Here is a 22,001-nt window from a genome sequence, read left to right as displayed (position 1 = left end):
ACAGTACAATTTTATTATATATCGGTGTACATATTAATCAAATTATATCTTCTTCAAAAAAGATGGGCCTGGGTATTGCAAGAAACTATAACATTTGGTTTTAGCCTCTGCAACGCGGGTTTGGATCCAGTTTAGAATGCTGGATGAAATACATTTTTTTGTCTGTTGATTGAAAAGGACCTAAATTAAATGGGTTCTTTCAAAGGCAAATCACTTCTTAGCGGATGACAGTCTGCAATACAAAATTCACCCTCTTTCTGCACTTATGGCATTATATTGGTAACTGCACTTGGATAGATTGCAAGGATGTTTGGTAGGTAGAAAAAAAAATTACATGGTGCTTTTCTGAGAGTGCAATTAAAGATTTTTGTTGGGGCAGGCTAAAGGGAACCTTCACTTGGAATGTAACCCATGCAAAAAGTCCAATTTCTTAATGCTGATATTCATTACCCAATAAATAAGTATAGATTTCATTATTAAAACAAAACTCACTTGGGTTAAAAATATGTGTTTTTGTTACTAAACGAATAGTTATGCTGTTACAAACACAAAATACTGTGGATGCTGGAAATGTGAAATAACAAAAAAAGCTGTACATACTCAGCAAGTCTAGCAGCATCTGTGGAGAAAGAAACCGAGTTAACATTTCATCAGATGAAAGGTCAGAGACTTAAAAGGTCAGAACTGTTTCTTGCTCCACAGATGCTGCTAGACCTGCTGAGTATTTCCAAATTTTCTGTTTTTAATAACAGTTATGCCGCTTTAAAGCTAAAATTGAATGTTGTGCCTTTCCTATCTATTATACTTACCTGAATCAGCAGTTTGGCCTTGTGCTTTCTGCTGTACATACGTGGGGTGAATCCAACAGTAAATAGAGTCCCAGTAGAGCCAAGAGGAAGCAATTCTCCAGTTTGAGGTGATACCACAAATTCCTGATCACTACAAGGTAGGAAGTGCGCAGTGAATGGCAATGGATACCTAAAAGTGATAGGAAGTGAAGTAGAAAAATACTTAGACATGATATCCCTTATTTAGGTTAGCCACATTCTATAAAAATGATATGTTGTAATCCCTTAGACTGAATGTTTTATTTAATTTCATATGATCTCCAGGAACATTTGAACAAATCAATAATAATATTCTTTCAAAAATTGTTCTCAGGATAAGGGAATTCCTGGCAAGGTCACAATTATTGCCCAGCCCTAGTTGCCCTGAGAGGTGGTGGTGGGCCTTCTTCTTGAACCACTGCAGTCCTTGAGGAGATAGTGCTCCAGCAACCTACTGACAATGAAGAAATGGAAATATATGCCGAAATCAGGATGGTGATTGACTTAAAGGGGAACCTGAGATAATGATGTTCCTGTGACATTGCTGCTCTTGTCTTTCTTGGAGGCAGAGGTTGCATATGAGTAAGGTGCATCCTGCAGGCAGTACACACTGCAACCTCTGTGTGCTAGTAGCTGAAAGGCTGGGATGTCGAATCTAGTGGTAATTTCTATCAAACTGAAAGAATGCATGAAGGAATGCCTCATTCTTTTAATTAACAAACAGCTTTACTTTATTTTAGTGCTTTTATTTTAGCTTTACAGGAAGATCCAGCCTCAAAAATCAAGTCCTAACTTTACTTTGTTCTCACTATATTAGTGTCTTCTTCTTCTTCTTTGGCCTCAATGTCTCGACAGACAATGGGTAAGCGCCTGGAGGTGGTCAGTGGATGTGGATCAGCACCTGGAGTGGCTATAAAGGCCAATTCTAGAGTGACAGACTCTTCCACAGGCACTGCAGATAAAATTGATTGTCGGGGCTGTTACAGAGTTGGCTCTCCCCTTCCGCTTATGTCTTTTTTCCTGCCAACTGCTAAGTCTCTTCGACTCGCCACTCTTTAGCCCCGCCTTTATGGCTGTCCGCCAGCTCTGGCGATCACTGGCAACTGACTCCCACGACTTGTGGTCAATATCACAGGACTTCATGTCGCGTTTGTAGACATCTTTAAAGCGGAGACATGGACGGCCGGTGGGTCTGATACCAGTGATGAGCTCGCTGTACAATGTGTCCTTGGGGATCCTGCCATCTTCCACGTGGCTCACATGGTCAAGCCATCTCAAGCGCCGCTGGCTCAGTAAGGTGTATATGCTGGGGATGTTGGCCGCCTTGAGGACTTCTGTGTTGGAGATATGGTCCTGCCACCTGATGCCAAGTATTCTCCGGAGGCAGCGAAGATGGAATGAATTGAGACGTCGCTCTTGGCTGACATACGTTGTCCAGGCCTCGCTGCCGTAGAGCAAGATATTGAGGACACAGGCTTGATACACTCGGACTTTTGTGTTCCGTGTCAGTGCGCCATTTTCCCACACTCTCTTGGCCAGTCTGGACATAGCAGTGGAAGCCTTTCCCATGCGCTTGTTGATTTCTGCATCGAGAGACAGGTTACTGGTATTAGTTGAGCCTAGGTAGGTGAACTCTTGAACCACTTACAGAGCGTGGTCGCCAATATTCTTGGATGGAGCATTTCTGGCGTCCTGTCCCATGATGTTCGTTTTCTTGAGGCTGATGGTTAGGCCAAATTCATTGCAGGCAGCCATAATCCTGTCGCTGAGTCTCTACAGACACTTCTCTATGGAATGTTAATGCAGCATTGTCAGCAAAGAGGAGTTCCCTGATGAGGACTTTCCGTACTTTGGTCTTCACTCTTAGACGGGCAAGGTTGAACAACCTGTCATCTGATCTTGTGCGGAGGAAAATTCCTTCTTCTGAAGTCTTGAACGCATGTGAGAGCAGCAGGGAGAAGAAGATCCCAAACAGTGTAGGTGCGAGAACACAGCCCTGTTTCATGCCACTCAGGATAGGAAAGGGGTCTGATGAGGTGCCGCTATGCTGAATTGTGCCTTTCATATTGTCATGGAATGAGGTGATGATACTTAGTAGCTTTGGTGGACATCTGATCTTTGCTAGTAGTCTGAAGAGACCACGTCTGCTGACGAGGTCAAAGGCTTTGGTGAGATCAATGAAAGCAACATAGAGGGACACCTGTTGTTCACGGCATTTCTCCTGTGGCTGGTGAAGGGAGAACAGCTAGTCAGTGGTGGATCTCTGTTCGAAAGCCACACTGTGCCTCAGGGTAGACACGCTCAGCCAGCTTTTGGAGCCTGTTTAAAGCGACTCGAGTGTTTAATCCTCTAAGCCACCAAATGTAAAACATTACAAATCTATACTGGACTATAAAAATTCTTGCAGTAATTAATAATAGTAAAAATTGTATTAAAATTCAAGTCAGAAACATTTTGTTATTGCTGTGTTAATTGTGCAGGGGTGGTATTAGTTTGCACAAACCTGAAATTCAAATTTGTTTTTGGCATTTATGGATACTAAAATCAAGGCAGATCACTGGATCAGCCAATAGATTGGGGCATAGGATGTGTCTGCTGGTTTTCTACGCCAATAATGAAGCATTCAAATTTTCAAGCCCAATTTGGCCCTTCCACAATGTGCCTGCCAGGTGTCTATGCACCTAATCTGAATGTATTATTGTGAGGACCAGTGGTACTGCAGTCTGAGTTACTGAGTTTTACATTTGCAATGAACGAAATGTGGGTTAAAAAGAAAAATATAAGGGACAGCTATTGCCAGGATAGCTGACATTGGCAGAAGTTGGATAGCTGGATCAAACTAGGGGAGGAATGGCATTTTTTATTCCTGACTACAAAACATTTCAAAACGATTCAAGAACTTTACAGGAATAATAATGGGGTACTTCAATTATCCTACTATAGATTGGGAAAATAACAGTGCAAACTGCAATGCGGGAGAGGAATTCCTGAAATGTGTACAAGAGAGCTTTCTTGATCAGTGTGTTTCTAGCCTCATGAGGAAGAAAGCAGTGCTTGATCTCGTTCTGGGGAATGCATTGGGGCAAATGCAGCCGCTTTCAGTGGGAGAGTATTTGGGAAACACAATGGGCTGGATTTTACCAGACCCCCCAATGTCGGGGTTCATGACGGGGAGCGGGGGGGGGGGGCTCGGAAAATACCTCCAGGAGAGGCCAGCCACGGGCCTCGAAGCTGGGAAGGCCCCTCCCCATTTTACCTGTGGTGGCGAAGCCTCATGGCGACTCCTCCCCGCCCCCCCCGCCACTTGGTGATGGGAACCTCATTTAAATAAGGAAATAAACGTTAATTAATGAACAAATACTTAGCTCGTCGCAACAGCCGTCCTGCTCCGATATTCCGGCTGGTTTCCGGAACTCCCGTGCCTTCAGATCTCCGTTCGGAGATCCGAGGCAGAACACTGGTGGGGAGGGGGAGGAGTTACGTTTTCAGGGCGGGCGGGGGGGGAAGTGAGGAAAACCCTCGCGATTGGTGGAGGGGAGGGTGGGAAGGGGTTGCAGGTGAAAGTGCATAAAGTTGGGGGGGGTAAGGTCAGGATCGGAACGTCAGTTTTTTGTGGGGGGGAGACGGCAACTAATAAAGTTTTTACTCATTGGGGGGTAAGAGAGGGGATTGAAACTGTTGATAAAGTTGTCAATTTAATTTTTCATGTCCTGTAACTTTAAAAATGTAAGTCAAACTGAAAGGCTGAAAGCCTTTTAAAAATGGTGCCGGCGCCAGCACCAGTGCCAAACGCCGTTGCTGGGGATGGAGCGCCCGCTCCCTCTATGTCACTGGGGGCGGTCAGACTGCCCCGGCCATGTAAATGAGCCGCCGAGCTAAATATCGTGGCTCTGCAGCACACATCTTGATGTTTTTGAAGCTCGCTGCCAAGATCGGCAGCAAACTGGAAAAATTCAGCCCAATATCTTTTGAATTAGAGTAGTTATGGAAAAGTACAAAGAAATATCAATATGAAAATAGTCAACTGGAGGAGGGCTAATTTCAGTGAGTTAGAAAGTGATCTGCTCCAGGTAGATTGGAATCAAAGATTGGCAAGTAAAACTATAAATTAACAATGGGAGACCTTCAAAAAGAAGATAGCTCGGGTACAGACTATGCAGATTTTCAAAAGGGGAAATGATGGGCATCCAAAGCTAGAGCTTCCTGGATGACCAAGGATATAGAAATTAAAATGAAACAGAAAAAGGATGCTTATGATCAATATCAGGTTCATAATTCAGTGGAGAAGCAAGCTGAATAGAATAGTGAAAGGTAGTCAAAGGAAGGGTGGGGCCAATTAGAGACCATGAAAAAGAGATCTTCTTGTAGAGACAGAGGGCAGAGTTGAATTTATAAATGAGTACTTTGCATCTGTCTTCACCTAGAAGAGGATTCTGCCATTGTCACGGTAAAGAGTCATAGTGTAGAGTCATTTACGGCACTAAAGGAGGCCATTCTGCCCATTGAGTCCATGCCAGCTCTCCATGGACCTAGCAGTCAGCCCTGCTCGATCCCCATAGGCCTGGAAGTTTATTTCCTTGAAGTGCCATCCAATTTCCTTTGAAAATCATTTATGGTCTCCACTTCCACGACTCTCATAGGCAGCGAGTTCCAGATCATTCCTTGCATTCCCCCTGCATCTCTTGCCCAAAACCTTAATCTAGTCCATGTACCACTAGCTAATAGGAACAGGTTTTTTTTGCCTACCTTATCTAAACTTGCCATAATCTCATACACCTCTATCAAATCTCCCCTCAATGTCCTTTGCTGCAAGGAGAACAATTCCAGCTTCTCCAACCTTACCTTGTAGCTAAAATCCCTCATCCCTGGAAGCATTCTGGTAAATCTCCTCTGCACCTTCTCAAGGATTCTCACATCCTTCCTAAAGTGTGGTGACCAGAACTGGATACAATACTCTAGTTGTGGCCAAACCACAGCTTTATAAAGTTGCAGCAAAACTGTGGTTGATGAAGTACCACATAATAGACTTGTTAACAGCATTGAAGCCCATGGGATTAATGAGGCAGTATCTGTGTGAATATCAAATTGTCTAAAGGATGGAAAGCAGAGCATAGTGGTGAACGGTTGTTTTCAGACCGGAGGGAAATGTGCAGTGGTGTCTCCCAGAGATTGGTGTTGTGGCCACTGTTCTTTTTGATATATATTAATGACCTGGAATTGGGTATACAGGCATAATTTCAAAGTTTGCAGATAACACAAAATTCAGAAATATAGGAAACAATGAGGAGAATAATAACAAACTTTAGGAGGACACAGATTGACTGGTAAAATGGGCAAGCACTTTAACACAGAGAAGTGTGGAGTGAATTATTTTGGTTGGTAGAACGAGGACAAGCAATAGAACCTAAATGATATAATTTTATAGAGGTACATGAACAGACACCTGGGGCATGTACATACATAAGCCTTTGAAGATAGCAGAACAAGGTGAGAAGGCTGTTAAAAAGGTATGTGAGATCCTTTGCTTTAAAAATAAAGGCACAGAATACAAAAGCAAAGGAAGTTAAATTAAATTTTCATAAAATACTAGTTAAGCCTCAGCTCCAGTATTGAGTTCAATTCTGGGTACCATACTTTTGAAATAATACCAAAGGTTTAGAGAGGGTGTAGATGAGAGTCATTCAAATGGTACCAGGGATGAAACACTTGAATTAGAGAGACTCCATTAAGTGTCAACTGTGGTTCAGTGGTAGCACCCTCACCTCTAACTCAGAAGGTTGTGGGTTCAAGTCCCACTCCAAAACAAAGCACAAAAATCAAGGCTAACACTCCAGTGTGATATTGAGGGAGTGCTGCATTGTTGGAGGTGCTGTCTTTCAGATGGGATGTTAAACTAAGGCTCTGCCTGCCTCATGTGGAGTAGGACCCTTGAGCCTGCTCTGCCATTCAACAAGATCGTGGATGATCTGATTGTAACCTCAACTCCACATTCTTGCCTACCTGTGATAATCTGTCACCCCTTGCTTATCTTGAATCTATCTATGTCTGACTTAATATTCAAAGACCCTGCTTCCACCACCTTTTGAGGAAGAGAGTTCCAAATAATCAAGAACCTCTGAAAGAAAAAATTTCTCTACATCTCTATCTTAAATGGGCAACACCTTATTTTTAAACAGCAACCCCTAGTTCTAGTTTCTCCCACAAGAGGAAACATCCTTTCCATATCCATCCTGTCAAGACCCCTCAGGATCTTATATGTTTCAATCAAGTCACCTCTTACTGTTCTAAACTCCAGCAGATACAAGCCTAACCTGTCCAACCTTTCCTCATAAGACAACCCACCCATTCCAGGTATCAGTCTAGTAAACCATCTCTGAATTGCTTCCAACGCATTTCCATCCTTCATTAAATAAGGAGACCAATACTGTGCACAGTACTCCAGATGTGGTCTCACCAATGGCCTGTATAACTGAAGCACAACCTCCCTACTTTTGTATTCAATTCCCCTCACAATAAATGATAACATTCTATTACCTTTCCAAATTACTTGCTGTACCTATATACTAACCTTTTACGATTCATGCACTTGGGCACCCAGATCCCTCTGCATCTCACAGCTCTGCAATTTCTCACCATTTAGGTAATATGCTTCTTTTTTATTCTTCCTGCCAAAATGGACAATTTCGCATTTTCCACATTTGCCATATCTTTACCCACTCACTTAACCTATCTATTATATCCCTTTGTATGTCCTCTTTACAACTTACTTTCCGAACAATCTTTGTGTTATCAGCAAATTTAACAACCATACTTTCGGTCCTTCATCCAAGCCATTTATATAAATTGTAAAAGGTTGAGGCCCCAGCACTGGTTCCTGTGGCACACCACTCGTTACACCTTGCCAACCAGAAAATGATCCATTTATGCCTACTCTCTGTTTCCTGTTAGCTAGCCAATCTTCTATCCATGCAAATATGTTACCCCTACACCATGAGCTTTTCTTTTCCGCAATAACCTTTGATGTGGCACCTTATCAAAACCTTCTGGAAATCCTAGTACAGTACATCCACCGGTTCCCCTTGATCCACAGCACATGTTACTTCTTCAAAGAACTCCAATAAATTGGTTAAACATGATTTCCCTGTCACAAAACCATGTAGACTCTGTCTGATTACCTTGAATTTTTCTAAGTGTCCTGCTATAACGTCTTTAATAATAGCTTCTAACATTTTCCCAATGACAGATGTTAAGCCAACTGGCCTGTAGTTTCCTGCTTTCTGTCTCCCTCCCTTTTGAATAAAGGAGTTACATTGGCTATTTTCCAATCTAATGGAACCTTCCCTGAATCTAGGGAATTTTGGAAAATTAAAACAACGCATCAATTATCTCATGAGCCACTTCTTTTAAGACCATTGGATGAAGTCCATCAGGACCCTTCTCAGGTGCAGTAATAGATCCTGCAGCAGGGGAGTTATTCCCAGTGTCCTAGCCTATATTTATCCCTCAATCAATATCACTAAAACAGATTATCTGGTCATTATCACATTACTGCCTACAGGAACTTGCAATGGGCAAATTGGCTGCCACATTATCTACTCTACAACAGTGACCACACTTCAAAAGTACTCCATTGGCTGTAAAGTGTTTTGGGGCATCCCAGGATCATGAAAGGTGCTATATAATGCAAGTCTTTCCTTTTTACATGGTGAGACTAGAGAAACAGGTTACTCTCATTAGAGCAGAGAAGGTTGACAGGAAATTTGACAGATGTGTTGTAAATTCTTGAAGGGTTTTGAAAGAGTAAATAAGGAGAAGCTGCTTCTAATGACAGAAGGGTTGGTAACCAGAGGACACAGATTTAAGGTGACTAGCAAAGGAACCAGAGGCAATTTGAGAAAACATGTTCTTACGCAGCAAGTTACGATGATCTGGAATGCGCTGCCTGAAGGATGGTGGAAGCAGATTCAATAATAATTTTCAAAAGAGAATTGGATAAACGCTTGAAAAGGAAATATTTGCAGGGCTATGGGGAAAGATCAGGGGAGTGGGACTAATTGGATAGCTCTTTCAAAGGCAAAATCGGCCAAATGGCCTCCGTCTGTGTTGTATCATTCTGTCATTCTATGAAGTGTGGAGGTTTAGAACTGAAGAATGCTGAAAGTTGGAATAGCCATTACTGTGGCCAGGAACAACTTTTTGGAGTGATAATATTTTTTGCAGTGAGCATAGCCAGCCTTGGACATACTTCAAATCATCTGTGCAGTGTAAGCCATTGGAAGATTGTGACCACCACCCTCTACAGTGAGAAATTTTCAGGACCAAGAATGATGTTCCCTATGGGTATACCTTTTTAAGTCATTATTATGGAGGGGGAGGAGAATCAGGAAAGGATAAAGGAAAGGAAAGCGAGGCAGCATTTAAGGAGGATGTAGCCTACAAGAAATTATCACCACCCTCAAAAGAATATCCAATGAACAGGAATCCTGTGAGTACCTTAATATGATGAGTATGTGAAGAATGCGCTTCACCAAAGAGCATGAGTAGAGGTGTCCAACCACTGCATGAGGAGCTGCAGACAGGGTCATCTGCCCACATAGCAGGAAAGGAATTTTGGGCCTTTTTTCTTTGCTATAGCATTCCTAATGTCTCTTTCCTCGAGTCCAGTGCACTATACAAATTAAGTGACTCCTACTAGGGCTTCAATGTAATATATTCTAATAGATATGGCTAATGATTTGAAAAGTTACTAATTATATTGCAAATAATAAATACAGTACATGTCTCTGCAGTATTGCGTCTTTAATTTTCTATTATGCTCCATTGATTGCCATTTTAGGGAAAGAGATTGTAATATTTTAAAGTAGTATTGAGTATATTTCATTTTATCTTGAAAGTAGATATATGTAAGCAGTGTGAGGACATAACATTACGAGATACTAATACAGTGTGTCACAAAGCAGAAAGACCATGAGTTCTCAGTCTTAGCCACATAGCTAGAAGCAGGCAGAAGAAAGGGAATCAAATTTCCTTATAGAGGAAAATAATCACAGTTTGATCAACCTATGCTGTTTTCATACACCTTCAAAAAGAGGGCAGTGAGCAAATTATCTTTTCACTCTTTCAATTAGGCTAAGGGCGTAGTGCACTGATGAAGAGGCAAAATGTGAAATAATGTAAAAAAAAAATCAACCAAAATAACTACTTGGGCTCCTATATTCCACCTGGCAGACACATAACTTCCTATGGTGGAACATTTGTACCAGATCAGAAAACTAAAAAAAGCTCTTGCCCTTGACTGTGACATCAGCAAATAAGTTTAAGAGCTTGACTGTGACATCAGCAAATAAGTTTAAGAGTCAAGTCCTGGTAGTCTTAGGACTCAGAGACTTAATTCCTTTTATGTGGTTGGAGAGGTTTTAAAACCTATTAAAGTTGACTTGAATATTTGCATGACTGAAAATCAAGAGCTAATGATTATAGCCATCCTGTCCCACAATTTACATGAAAACATTAAAGTAGTGTCTCAAGTGGATAAGACCATAAAAAATCTAATGGAATACTGTGCTTTATAGCAAGAAATATAGAATATAAAAGTGGAGAAAAAATGGTGAATCCATATAAAAGTTGGTAAGATCACAGTTGGAATACTGTGTGCAGTTTTGGGCTCTACACTGTAAGAAGGATGTTGAGACAATAGAGAGAATACAGATTCAGAATGGTATGAAAAAAGTAAAAGAAAGACTTGAAAAATTGGGATAAAAACAAGAAATGCTGGAAATACTCAGCAGCTCTGGCAGCATCTGTGGAGAGAGAAGCAGAGTTAACATTTCAGGTCAGTGACCCTTCATCAGAACTGGCAAAGGCTAGAAATGTAATAGGTTTTAAGCAAATAAAGCAGGGGTGGGGCAAGAGATAACAAAAGAGGTGTTGATAGGACAAGGTCACAGAGAATAACTGACCAGAAGGTCATGGAGCAAAGGCAAACGGTATGTTAATGGTGTGGTGAAAGACAAAGCGTTAGCACAGAGAGGGTGTCAATTGACAGAAAAATAGAACAGCCTGGCCCAAAGCAACATGAAAAAAAAGCAATGGGTAGGCACATGGTAAAAAAATGAATGATGAAACAAAATAAAATACAATAAACAATTAAAAAATAAAAAGAAAGAAAAAATAACTAAAAATTATTGAACTCAATGTTCAGTCCGGCAGGCTGTAATGTGCCTAATCGGTAAATGAGATGCTGTTCCTCGAGCTTGCTTTGATGTTCACTGGAACACTGCAGCAATCCCAGGGCAGATATGTGGGCATGAGAGCAAGTGTGTGTGTTGAAATGGCCAGCAACAGGAGGCTCGAGGTCGTGCTTTCAGACTGAGCGGTCATCCAATCTGCGTTTGGTCTCCCCTGTGTAGAGGAGACCACATTGTGAGCAGTGAATACAGTATACTACATTGAAAGAAGTACAAGTAAATCACTGCTTCACCTGAAAGGAGTGTTTGGGGCCTTGGATAGTGAGGGGCGAGGAGGTAAATTATACCTCCTGCAATTGCATGGGAAGGTGCCGTGGGAAGTGGACGAGATGTTGGGTGTAATGGAGGAGTGGACCAGGGTGTCGCGGAGGGAACGATCCCTTCGGAATGCTGACAGGGGAGGGGAATATGCGTTTGGTGATGGCATCATGCTGGACGTGGTGGAAATGGAGGAGGATGATCCTTTGCATGTGGAGGCTGGTGGGGTGAAAAGTGAGGATAAGGGGAACCCTGTTGCGGTTCTGGGATGGAGGGAAAGGGGTGAGGGTAGAGGTGTGGGAAATGGGCCAGACACAGTTGAGGGCCCTGTCAACCACAGTAGGGGGGAATCCTCGGTTGAGGAAAAAGGAAGGCATATCAGAAGCGCTGTCATGCAAGGTTACAACATCAGAGCAGATGCATCAGAGACGGAGAAACTGGGAGAATGGAATGGAGTCCTTACAGGAGACAGGGTATGAATGAGTGTAGCTGAGATAGCTGTGGGAGTTGGTGGGCTTATAATGAATATTAGTGGACAGCCTATCCCCAGAGACGGAGACAGAGAAGTCGAGGAAGGGAAGGGAAGTGTCGGAGATGGCCCATGTAAAGGTGAGAGAAGGGTGGAAATTAGAAGCAAAGTTGATAAAGTTTTCCAGTTTGGGGAAATTGGGGTTGCTTTCATTAAAACAGTGGAAATTAAATAGAGATATTCAAAATTATGAAGGGATGGGACAGGGTTGATAGAAGCAGGAGTCTGGCACAAGGGGAGATGGATATAAGATTAAAGAGAACAAGATAAACTTTTTTCCACAGGATTGTAGGCTGTAAAATACACTTTGGGAGTTAGTAGTTGAAGGAGAGACCATGTCAACATTTAGAATAGGTTAAGCAGGTGGTTGAAGGAAAGGGGATCAAAGAGATATGGAAACCAGATGGGGAAATGATATTCCGACTACCAATCATATAGAATGTAAATACTTTCACGGATTGGTTGGACCAAATGACCTGTTTGCAATACTGTAATTTTAATGTGTTTAATTCCATTTAAATGACCAGAGGAGTTTTAACACTAGTAGAAAGTGGTGTGCAGTTTGAGGTTAGTAGATAACTGGTGTTAATAGAGTAATAATTTCAATAGGTCAGATTTTGATGTAAAAACGGCACTGAGGCTAACAGTGTCCCCATTATTGAAGTGTAAATTGGACAGAAACTTCCAGTGATCGCACATGTGCAGTTAAATGCAGCTGTCTGAGTTGCCCTGCTCTTCCAGTAGCTTTGTTGTACCTGTATCTCGCTGAGAGATACAGCATTGAAACACACAGAACAGCATGAGGTTGCTGTATTTACATGATACTAAACTTGCCAGGAAAAGCTAGCACTTGACATTTCAGTGTAAGTAAATTTTTAACCGCATGGTAAGTTTTAATGACTGACAAAAAACCCTCTCTGGCAATGAAAATTAGCTTTTACAAATGTGGAGTTTCATTCCTTCAGATTTTAAATGTTGTTAGAGATTTTTTAAAAATAAGAACTTTTTCTTTGTCTCTTATATCTCTCTTTTCATCCCATCTTTCCTTCCTTCTCTTTATTTCACTTTCTGTACCTGTTATGACATTGAATTGAATATTCTAACTGACATTTCCTGGTTCAGACTATGCATTACTCATTAACAGTTTATCAACCTGATTGGTTAAGCAGATACACAGTTGCTTGCCCTGTTCACACAGGTCCCAGATCCCCTATGGAGGGATAAAAGCAAAATACTGCAGATGCTGGAAATCTGAAATAAAAACAAGAAATGCTGGAAATATTCAGCAGGTCTGGCAGCATCTTTGGAGAGAGAAGCAGAGTTAACGTTTCAGGTCAGTGACCCTTCTTCCCCCTCCCTATGGAGGGAGCTGTGCCAAAATGTAAAAGCTGGCCCATAATCTACTCAAAAAAATCAACTGCTTGATAAAAAAAGTTTATTTCTTGTGGGGCATTAGGGACGTCAACCTTTTAGAGTATTGAAAGTAATTGGAAATGATTACAATACCTTGTCTGGCTTGTAAGCCTAAAGCAAACCACAGACTCCTTATTCAGTCCTAATGCTTCAATATTGATGACGTCGTCTACCTGTGGCTCAGTGGCAATCAGCAGTAATGGGAATCTCCAGATTCCACCAGTAGCAGACTGCACTTTTAGCATTGCTGGTTGGCTGAATTAAAACAATGAAATGGTTAAGCATATGAAATGCAATCATGTTCTAAACTTTATGAAGCTTTGGCACTTCTAATGTTTCTGATTATAGAAAAAACACTTACTTAAGCAAAGAAAAACACTCAACTGCAACAAAAATAAACAGTGTCTTGTGGATATATCTAATTCTGCTTTGGCACAGATCCACTTCTTCAATCCAATACTACCATAATTGTCAGCGGGGCCATTACTGTGACAAATGTTTTGAGTAATTTTTCAGGCACACCAAAACGATACCAAAAATGGTCAGTTAATGAAAATGAGGGCTGAGTGCCTGCAGCTGCATTCCACTGATTTGAATTGCTTCCTGAAACCATGTCCAATTTCATCTCAGATAAGGATATGAAGCAGAGAGAGGTTGCAAAGAATTCATAAAACAAGACGGAAATGGTAGAATCAACAGCCTTCAAGTGAAGTGGAATGACTGCTAATTTGATTAATTCCTAGGAATAATCTATTATAAAAGTTTGCAGTGACTGATTCCCTTAAAGAGTGTGAAAGGTTCTTCATTATAAACATGAGTGAGTCATTTTCGTTTGGCTTGTCTTTGCACAAAGAATTGAAAAAAATCATTGACACAGATGATTTCAGTCAGTACAGAACTGCTGGAGAGTTCTGTTCAAATGATGTAGCATCTGTAGTACCACATTCTGTTAGTGATGAAACACAATGTGAGATGTAACAAAAAATGTGAGCAATATTAATTGCATTGTGTGATTTTGCTAAAAATTTCACATCAACTTTTCACAGTGATGGTTGATTTTCAAAGTTTTTTGGAGAATTTTGAAGGTTGCCAAAAATTTCAGTGAACGAATACTTGAGTTATTTCTCATCAGAATGATTCTGGAGTAATTGAATTTTTTAATGCTTCAGAGTTTAATAGCGAAAGTAAAGGTAGAGGTAAATCTTTATCTATGGAGTACTTCCCACCTGTATTATTCAAAAATCAACTGAATACAAACAGACCAGCATACGAATTAGGAGCAGGAGTAGGCCACTTGGCCCCTCTAGCCTGCTCCGCCATTCATTAAGATCATGATTGATCTGATTGAAACCTCAACTCCACATTCCCATCTACCCATGATAATATTTCACCCTCTAGCTTATCACAAATCTATTTACCTCTGCCTCAAAATATTCAAAGACTCTGCTTCCACTGCTTTTTGAGGAAGACAGTTCCAAAGACTCACAACCCTCTGAGAGAAAAAAATTCTCATCTCTGTCTTAAATGGGCAACCCCTTATTTTTAAATATTGACCCCTAGTTCTAGATTCTCCCACAAGAGGAAACATCCTTTCCACATCCACCCCGTCAAGAACCCTCAGAATCTTATATGTTTCAATGAAGTTGCCACTTACTCTTCTACACTCCAGCAGATACAAGCCTAGCCTGTCCAACCATTCCTCCTGCCCATTCCAGTTATTAGTCTAGCAAACCTTCTTTGAACTGCTTTCAATACATCTACATCCTTCCCTAAATAAGGAGACCAATACTGTACACAGTACTCCAGATGTGGTTTCACCAATGCCCTGTATAATTGAAGCATAACCTCACTACTTTTGTATTCAATTCCCCTCACAATAAACAATAACATTCTATTAACTTTCCTAATTACTTGTTGTACCTGCACACTAACCTTTTGCGATTCATGCACAAGAACACCCAGATCCCTCTGTATCTCACAGCTCTGAAATCTCTCACCATTTAAATAATATGCTTCTTTTTTATTCTTCCCACCTAAGTGGACAATTTCACTTTTCCCCACATTATACCACATTTGCCAGATCGTTGCCCACTCATTTAACCTATCTATATCCCTTTGTACCCTCCTTATGTCTTCTTCCCAACTTACTTTCCTACCTATCTTTGTGTCATCAGCAAGGTTAGCAACCATACCTTTGGCCCCTTCATCCAAGTCATTTATATAAATTGTAAAAAGTTGAGGCCCCAGCACTAATCCCTGTAACACAATACTCGTTACATCTTGCCAACCAGAAAATTATCTATTTATACCTACTCTCTGTTTCCCATTAGCTAGTCAAACTTCTATCCATGCCAAAATGTTACCCCCTACAGCATGAGCTTTTATTTTCTGCAATAACCTTTGATGTGGCACCTTATCAAATGTCTTCTGGAAACCTAAGTACAGTACATCCATCAGTTTCCCCTTGATCCACTGCACATGTTACTTCTTCAAAGAACTCCAATAAATTGGTTAAACATGATTTCCCTTTCACAAAACCATGTTGACTTGACCTGATTACTTTGAATCTTTCGAAGTGCCCTGCTATAACGTCTTTAGTAATAGCTTCTAACATTTTCCCTATGACAGATGTTAAGCCAACTGGCCTGTAGTTTCCTGCTTTCTGTCTCCCTCCCTTTTTGAATAAACTATCATCTATCAACTATCTCATGAACCACTTCTTTTAAGACCCTAGGATGACATGCATCAGCCCGCAGCTCCAACAAAATGCTCAGTACCATTTCCGGGTGATTGTAATTTTCTTGAGTTCTTTCCTCCCTTCCATTTCCTGATTTACAGCTATTTCTGAATAAAATGTCTTTCACATTTATAAGATATCGGGTCGACATTTACTTTTGGGCAGTTCGTCAGATGTAGGATGTCCAATATCAGGCCTACCCAGCAACAGCAGGAATCAAGGTAAGTGCAGAGGGGAGAGGTGGGGGGGGGGGTGGGGGGGGGGTTGGGGGAGGGAAGGTGTGGTGGTAAGTCATGATTGTTGAGAGGAAGGTCTCAACATGGCTGCAGCTCAGATTATTTTTGTGGAAAGTGCTCCTCCAGGCCTCACAAAAATAATTTCCACTTTACCTTTGCTGAGCCTATTCAGCTCTATTGCTCATAAAAGTGATTGGAGTGTGCATGAAGCATGCACCAAGCAGGTCCAACTCAAAATGGCAATCAAGATCCTTGTATATTAAAAGAGACCAGTTGCCTGAAACAGGCAGGCACTTTGGGAGCCCAGCAGTATGCCCCTTTCAAAATGAAGCAAGCCATATCATCGGGGTTAATGTGGTAGTAAGGCCACCGACCCCATTTTGAGGCTGTTACTGCACATTAAGACTAGGTGCAACAATCTAGAATCTCCCGCATCCTAGTTTTAGTCGTGTTTACCTGTTATGGTGATCTACAATTCTGGCTTGCCATTGACATCTTGGCCCATTTTGGTTACACATATTGCAGCCTTTGAGACCAATCTGGCAGCACCTCAGACAGGAAATTCTGGTACCAGCTGACTGCCGTGTTTTTACCAGCTACTATCTAGTTGAATACCAAAAATAAGGAAACTGCATAGCTCCACCTCCTTTTGCTTTTCTTTTTCAAAAACTGTTTATCAACGATTTTCTCATAAATTTTGTATTATCAGAGATGACGTTGTGGTGCACATTGTAGCATTCACATACCTGATTGGTTTATATGGTGAAAAAACAATGTTGAAGGTTAGTGTGACAATGCCAGTTTCTACATCCCATTCCTTTTTCACAAAGTTTATTGCAACTGCAGACTCCATTTGAATTCTGGCCTTCGCTGTCTCATACTGAATTGCATAAAAAAATTCTCCTGCTGAGCTTTGTCCTGCAGTATAGAGCAAACAGAGAAATCTATAGTGGCATTTTCACACATTTTATAATATAAACATGCCTGGCTCATACATCAATTTTATATAGAGCCAGATCCACATATATGCAGTAATGCATAGGCATATATACGCAATAATGATCATTTGCTTGACATGTATCTGCTACATCTGTACTGTATGTCAAAGTGCTAATAACATTAAAGGGTCAGAAGAGTAAAAAATGACAGGCATATATGAAAGGGAAAGAAACCCATGGTGCAGCTACAAGTCTGCTGCGATGGAGCGGCTCAGCAGCTGACCTCCTATGTGATAGCAGCTAAAGTGGAACTATGAGATTATTTCTGTGCTGCTCACCACCACTCCATGTATCAGTCTCATAGGCCAGCATTGCTTGCCATATCGGGAGTGCAACGGAGGTTCACCAGACTAATCCCTGTGATAGCGGGATTGTCTTATGAGGAGAGATTGAGGAAACTGGGCCTGTATCCTCTGGAGCTACGAAGAATGAGAGGTGATCTCATTGAAACTTATAAAATTCTTACAGGGTGTGACAGGGTGGATGTAGATAGGATGTTTCCCCTGGCTGGTGAGTCTAGAACAGGGGACAGCCTCAGAATAAGGGGTAGGCCATTTAAGACTGAGATGAGGAGAAATTTCTTCACTCAGAGGGTGGTGAATCTTTGGAATTCGCTACCCCAGAGGGCTATAGAAACTCAATCCTTAGCATGTACAAGATAGAAATCGATAGATATCTGGATACTAATGACATCAAGGGACATGGGGATAGTGCAGGAAAGAGGCATTGAGATAGATGATCAGCCTTGAACTAACTGAATGGCAGAGAAGGCTCGACTGGCTGAATGGACTACTCCTGCTCCTATGTTCCTATGTTCCATTGCATCAGTGTACCTTCAAGGAGATGGAGCCAAGTATCAGCCTACAGAGGACAGTCACTGTCACTGATGTGCCTATTCTATTCTGCATGATAGCTGCAGGGGCCCTCACAGCAAATGGCCTGGTTCTGTAACTGGCCCTTTGCTGACTTGGAACCTGTGAAGATAGCCCCCCCATAGTTATTGCCATGTATGTGTTCCAGCATCTGCAGAATTGTTTGGTGTCCTCTTAGTATTTGTGATCAGAAAGGCAATTATTCTAACATCTCCACTACCAGCTGCCCAATTAAAGCTGCTACAGGTGTCAGCTAGTATTGAAAAACCCAGGATTAGGCCTTGAAAATAGGTAATAGAATATTATTGCACAAACAATAAACTTATTAGAATGAAATTCCTTTCCCCCTTATTTTATGAGTTATTAACTTATAATTAACATTGAAATAAGTTAAAATAAATGGACTGACACCTTGTTAAAGTAATGTACAAATGAATTTGATCTGAACTTGTTAATTGTTCATGTGTTAATACAGCATAATTTCAAGACTATTAAGTTCATAGTGGAAAGTTAAAAACATTCCCAACTGGCCATAGATTCTTTCTTCATCGATTCAATCTAAAAGACCAGGCAACATTAATACAAATATTTTTTCACTTTCTGAGGAAATGCCTGGCCTCAACTTGGCAATTCCCCATCGCAACAAACTTGAAATCCAGAGTTCACTGTGCGGGAAATCAGAGATATAGGCCTACATTTCAACAATCTGTGATACAGCATGGTGGGAGCATTCCGAAAATTAATGCTTCAGGAAGATGCTGCATAGGTAGCGGTCCTTGGCAAAAAGGTACTGTGAAATACTGATGTGGATTTGCAAAAGCTAGGAATGTGTTACACACAGAGTAGCACAAAATACAGACATTTGTTACATAAGCTGCTTTTGGAATGGCTTGCATTTAGTCCCGATTTCAGAAGACTGGCATCCATGAGCAATCTCCCCGCATTTACTCTACTAAAGCCAACTAGGTTTTTGTGGGTCTGTGTTTCTGCTCTGGAATAAGGGAGCTGAATTTAGATGTATAAATGCAGGAAGCTGGTAATAGGACACTGAGTTAAATGAGTGTCAGTGTAAAAGCAACTATACAGAATAACACAAAGCTAGCAGTCTGTTTATACACAGGGGCCAGAAATTCCTCTGCATTTGTTAGTAGTGTATTGTTATTTGTGGCGTACAGCATGCAAGCTGAAACATGAATTTTGTTCAATTTTATTCTTTGTAGCAGCACTGTGTTATCAGGTTGAATCAAACAGTCAATCAGGTTGTAGTTGTTAGCTAGTAAACAAGGCCCTTACCTGCTTTAAAAAGGGACACATAACTTAGTCCAGTTCTGTCACAGAAATTTTGTGCAGAAATTCAAAGTAATACAGTCAGAGGAAAGCAAGCTTTGATGATGCTGCTCTCAAAACATTTGTGCAGATTATAATAAACTAATCTCAAACAATAAATCAATCTGATATTCATAAAAAGAGAGCAAATAAATAGCAAATGAGATTATTTTATAGGACTGCCTGGTTTCCTACCATATAAACTATATTCCATAAAATAAAATAATCACTCAGGTATACTGTCATCATCTCTTGGCAATTTATTGGTACTTTAGAATGCCTTCGAGTATATCTATGAGCAAAATGCTTCCCATGACAACTCATAAGGACATAAGAACATGCAAAATAGGAGCAAGTGCAGACCATTTGACCCCTTGAGCCTGCTCTGCCAGTCAATACTATCTTGGCAGATCTTCTACCTCAACTCCACTTTCCCATCCCATCCTAATATCCCTTGATTCCCTTTGGGCTGGATTTTATTAGTTTGCTGCTGAGTTTGCGGCAGCGAACTTTCAAAATGGGGGTCCGCCTGCACGAACCGCCAGTCAAGGAGCTGCCGTGATATTCAGCGCAGCAGCTCATTAACATTGACACGATGTGCTGTCCCCCCAAATGACGTGGAGGGGGCAGGATTTCAGGCGCCATAATCGGCGCAGGTCAGCTAAGTATCAGGTGCCGGGGCCCTATTTAAAAGGCAGCCAGTCCTGCATTAGTGTTAAAAACCTAAAGAAGAAACCTGCATGTAGAAGTGAGTGAAGTGTTGTACTGCTGAATAAGCTAATCATTTTCCACACCAGGCAAAAATCTGAAGATGGCAGAGGGGTGCTCCAGGGTGGCCCCACGATTCAGCAATCCCTCCCTGCTCACTCTCCTCCAGGCTGTGCGGGCAAGGCAGGAGGTCCTTTTCCCTAGTGGGAAGAGGCCCTCCCACCTGACCAAAGCAGCCTGGCTGGAGGTGGCAGAGGAGGTGAGTAGCCGTGGGGCTATCCGGCGCGATTGGGTACAGTGATGCAAGAGGATGAACGTTCTTCTCCGCTCTGCAAAAGTAAGTGGCACTTTGTATCATGGCTCCATTGAACCTGGGTGTGCCCACACAGAGTGGCACATGTGTGCCACTGCCATGCCAAAGACATGGAAGTTGGGCAGGGAGGAATGACGTGACATCAATGGATGAATGTATGAAAGAACTTACCCTTGTCTGCTGCTCAGAGCATGGCACCTACACGAGTGGCTCACTCAGTAGTGCAGACTGAGCATTTCCCCACCTTTGAGCCCAGCACCCCTCTTGTGATAAGTGTTGTGTTGTTGATCTGCTATGCTTAATATCTGCCTCCTTGCTCCTCCAGGAAAAGAGGGCCCACAATGCAAGGGAGGCGAGCTGTACTGGTGGAGGAGTGCCAGATGTGCGTACGCTAACACAGGCTGAGGAGAAGGCCCTGGAAATTGCATCCATTCATGTGGACTGTTCATTCGGCGACATAGAGCTCAGGGTCCTGGGTGAACACACAGCCATACACAATGATGACTGTGAAATTGTTATTGTTTGAGACAATGCTGTCATAATCGTTATATGCGTAACATCAAGACTGACAGTATGCTCTTCTCATTGCATCTTGCAGTTCAACACTCTGAATCAGCCCCAGCAGCCAGGACTCCTTCCAAAGAGGAAGAGACATCCTTGAGAAAGCAGTGTCCCATGACACTCCCACGCCTTCCATCAGTGCAGATACAGTCACCTCAGTGGGAATCTGACCGGCCATAGACTCTGGTTCACAAGCTGGTGAGAGCACTGCACACACGTCCGAGCAGCTGACTGAGGCTGAGACAGCCAAAGTCCTTGACAGTCGGAGGGCTGTGAGTGGCCAGGCCAATGCTGATCCCAAGGCTACTGATGACCCTCTGTTATCAGCACAGAGCACGCTGGAGCTGCAGCAGCAGTTGTGGCAACATCTGGTGGAGATGCCAAAGGCCCTGCGCAGCCTTGAGCGGACAATGGGGGAGTCCATCCGGACCTTGACAGCTGCCACGTCCCACTGTGAAAACAGCATCTTGCTGTCTGCCTCACCATTAAAATGCATTGAACACCATGAAGTTGCTGTACATGTGTGAGGGGTATACAAACTAAACTCACCACAGAAAGTTAAGTCTTGCTTAATTCAGTTTAAGTACCACTTCAACAATATGATAAATGTTAAGTACTGCCAAAAAACCTCTCTGGCACTGAAAATTAATTATTACAAGTATGAAGTTTCATTCATTCAGGTTTTAACTGTTGCTAGAGATTTTAATAATGTAACATTTAAAATTAAAACTTGTTCGTTACTTTTCTTTTCTGTCTTTTTTCTCTCTTAATCCAATCTTTCTCTATATTTCTTTTTCTGTACCTGATTTTGCATTTAATTCACCCACTCTAATTTATACTTCCTTCTCATTTTTTGCACTGTTAACTTAACAATCCTTTAATCTGACTTGTTAAGGAGCTACTCAGTTGCTCGCCCCATTCACTTAGGTTCCAGCTGCCCGGTTTCTCTGCTTGAAAAGTTATTAGCTTGCACTTT

General features: G+C 41.8%; 1 protein-coding gene across 2 annotated transcripts in view; it reads right to left on the bottom strand.

The window, feature by feature from the left end:
• Nucleotides 1-22,001, bottom strand: part of LOC137374438 (cilia- and flagella-associated protein 47-like) — a 777,638-nt gene that overhangs the window by 29,752 nt on the left and 725,885 nt on the right. For both annotated transcript variants that reach the window (XM_068040550.1, XM_068040551.1), the window contains 3 exons: nt 16,994-17,165; nt 13,368-13,529; nt 810-978 (listed from right to left, as the gene is read on the bottom strand). In XM_068040550.1, the coding sequence (XP_067896651.1) occupies nt 810-978; nt 13,368-13,529; nt 16,994-17,165 (503 nt within the window). The remainder of the gene's footprint in view (nt 1-809; nt 979-13,367; nt 13,530-16,993; nt 17,166-22,001) is intronic.

Source organism: Heterodontus francisci, chromosome 10 (assembly GCF_036365525.1).
Source record: "Heterodontus francisci isolate sHetFra1 chromosome 10, sHetFra1.hap1, whole genome shotgun sequence".
Taxonomy (NCBI): Eukaryota; Metazoa; Chordata; class Chondrichthyes; order Heterodontiformes; family Heterodontidae; genus Heterodontus; species Heterodontus francisci.
This window is presented reverse-complemented; position numbering and strand designations above follow the sequence as displayed.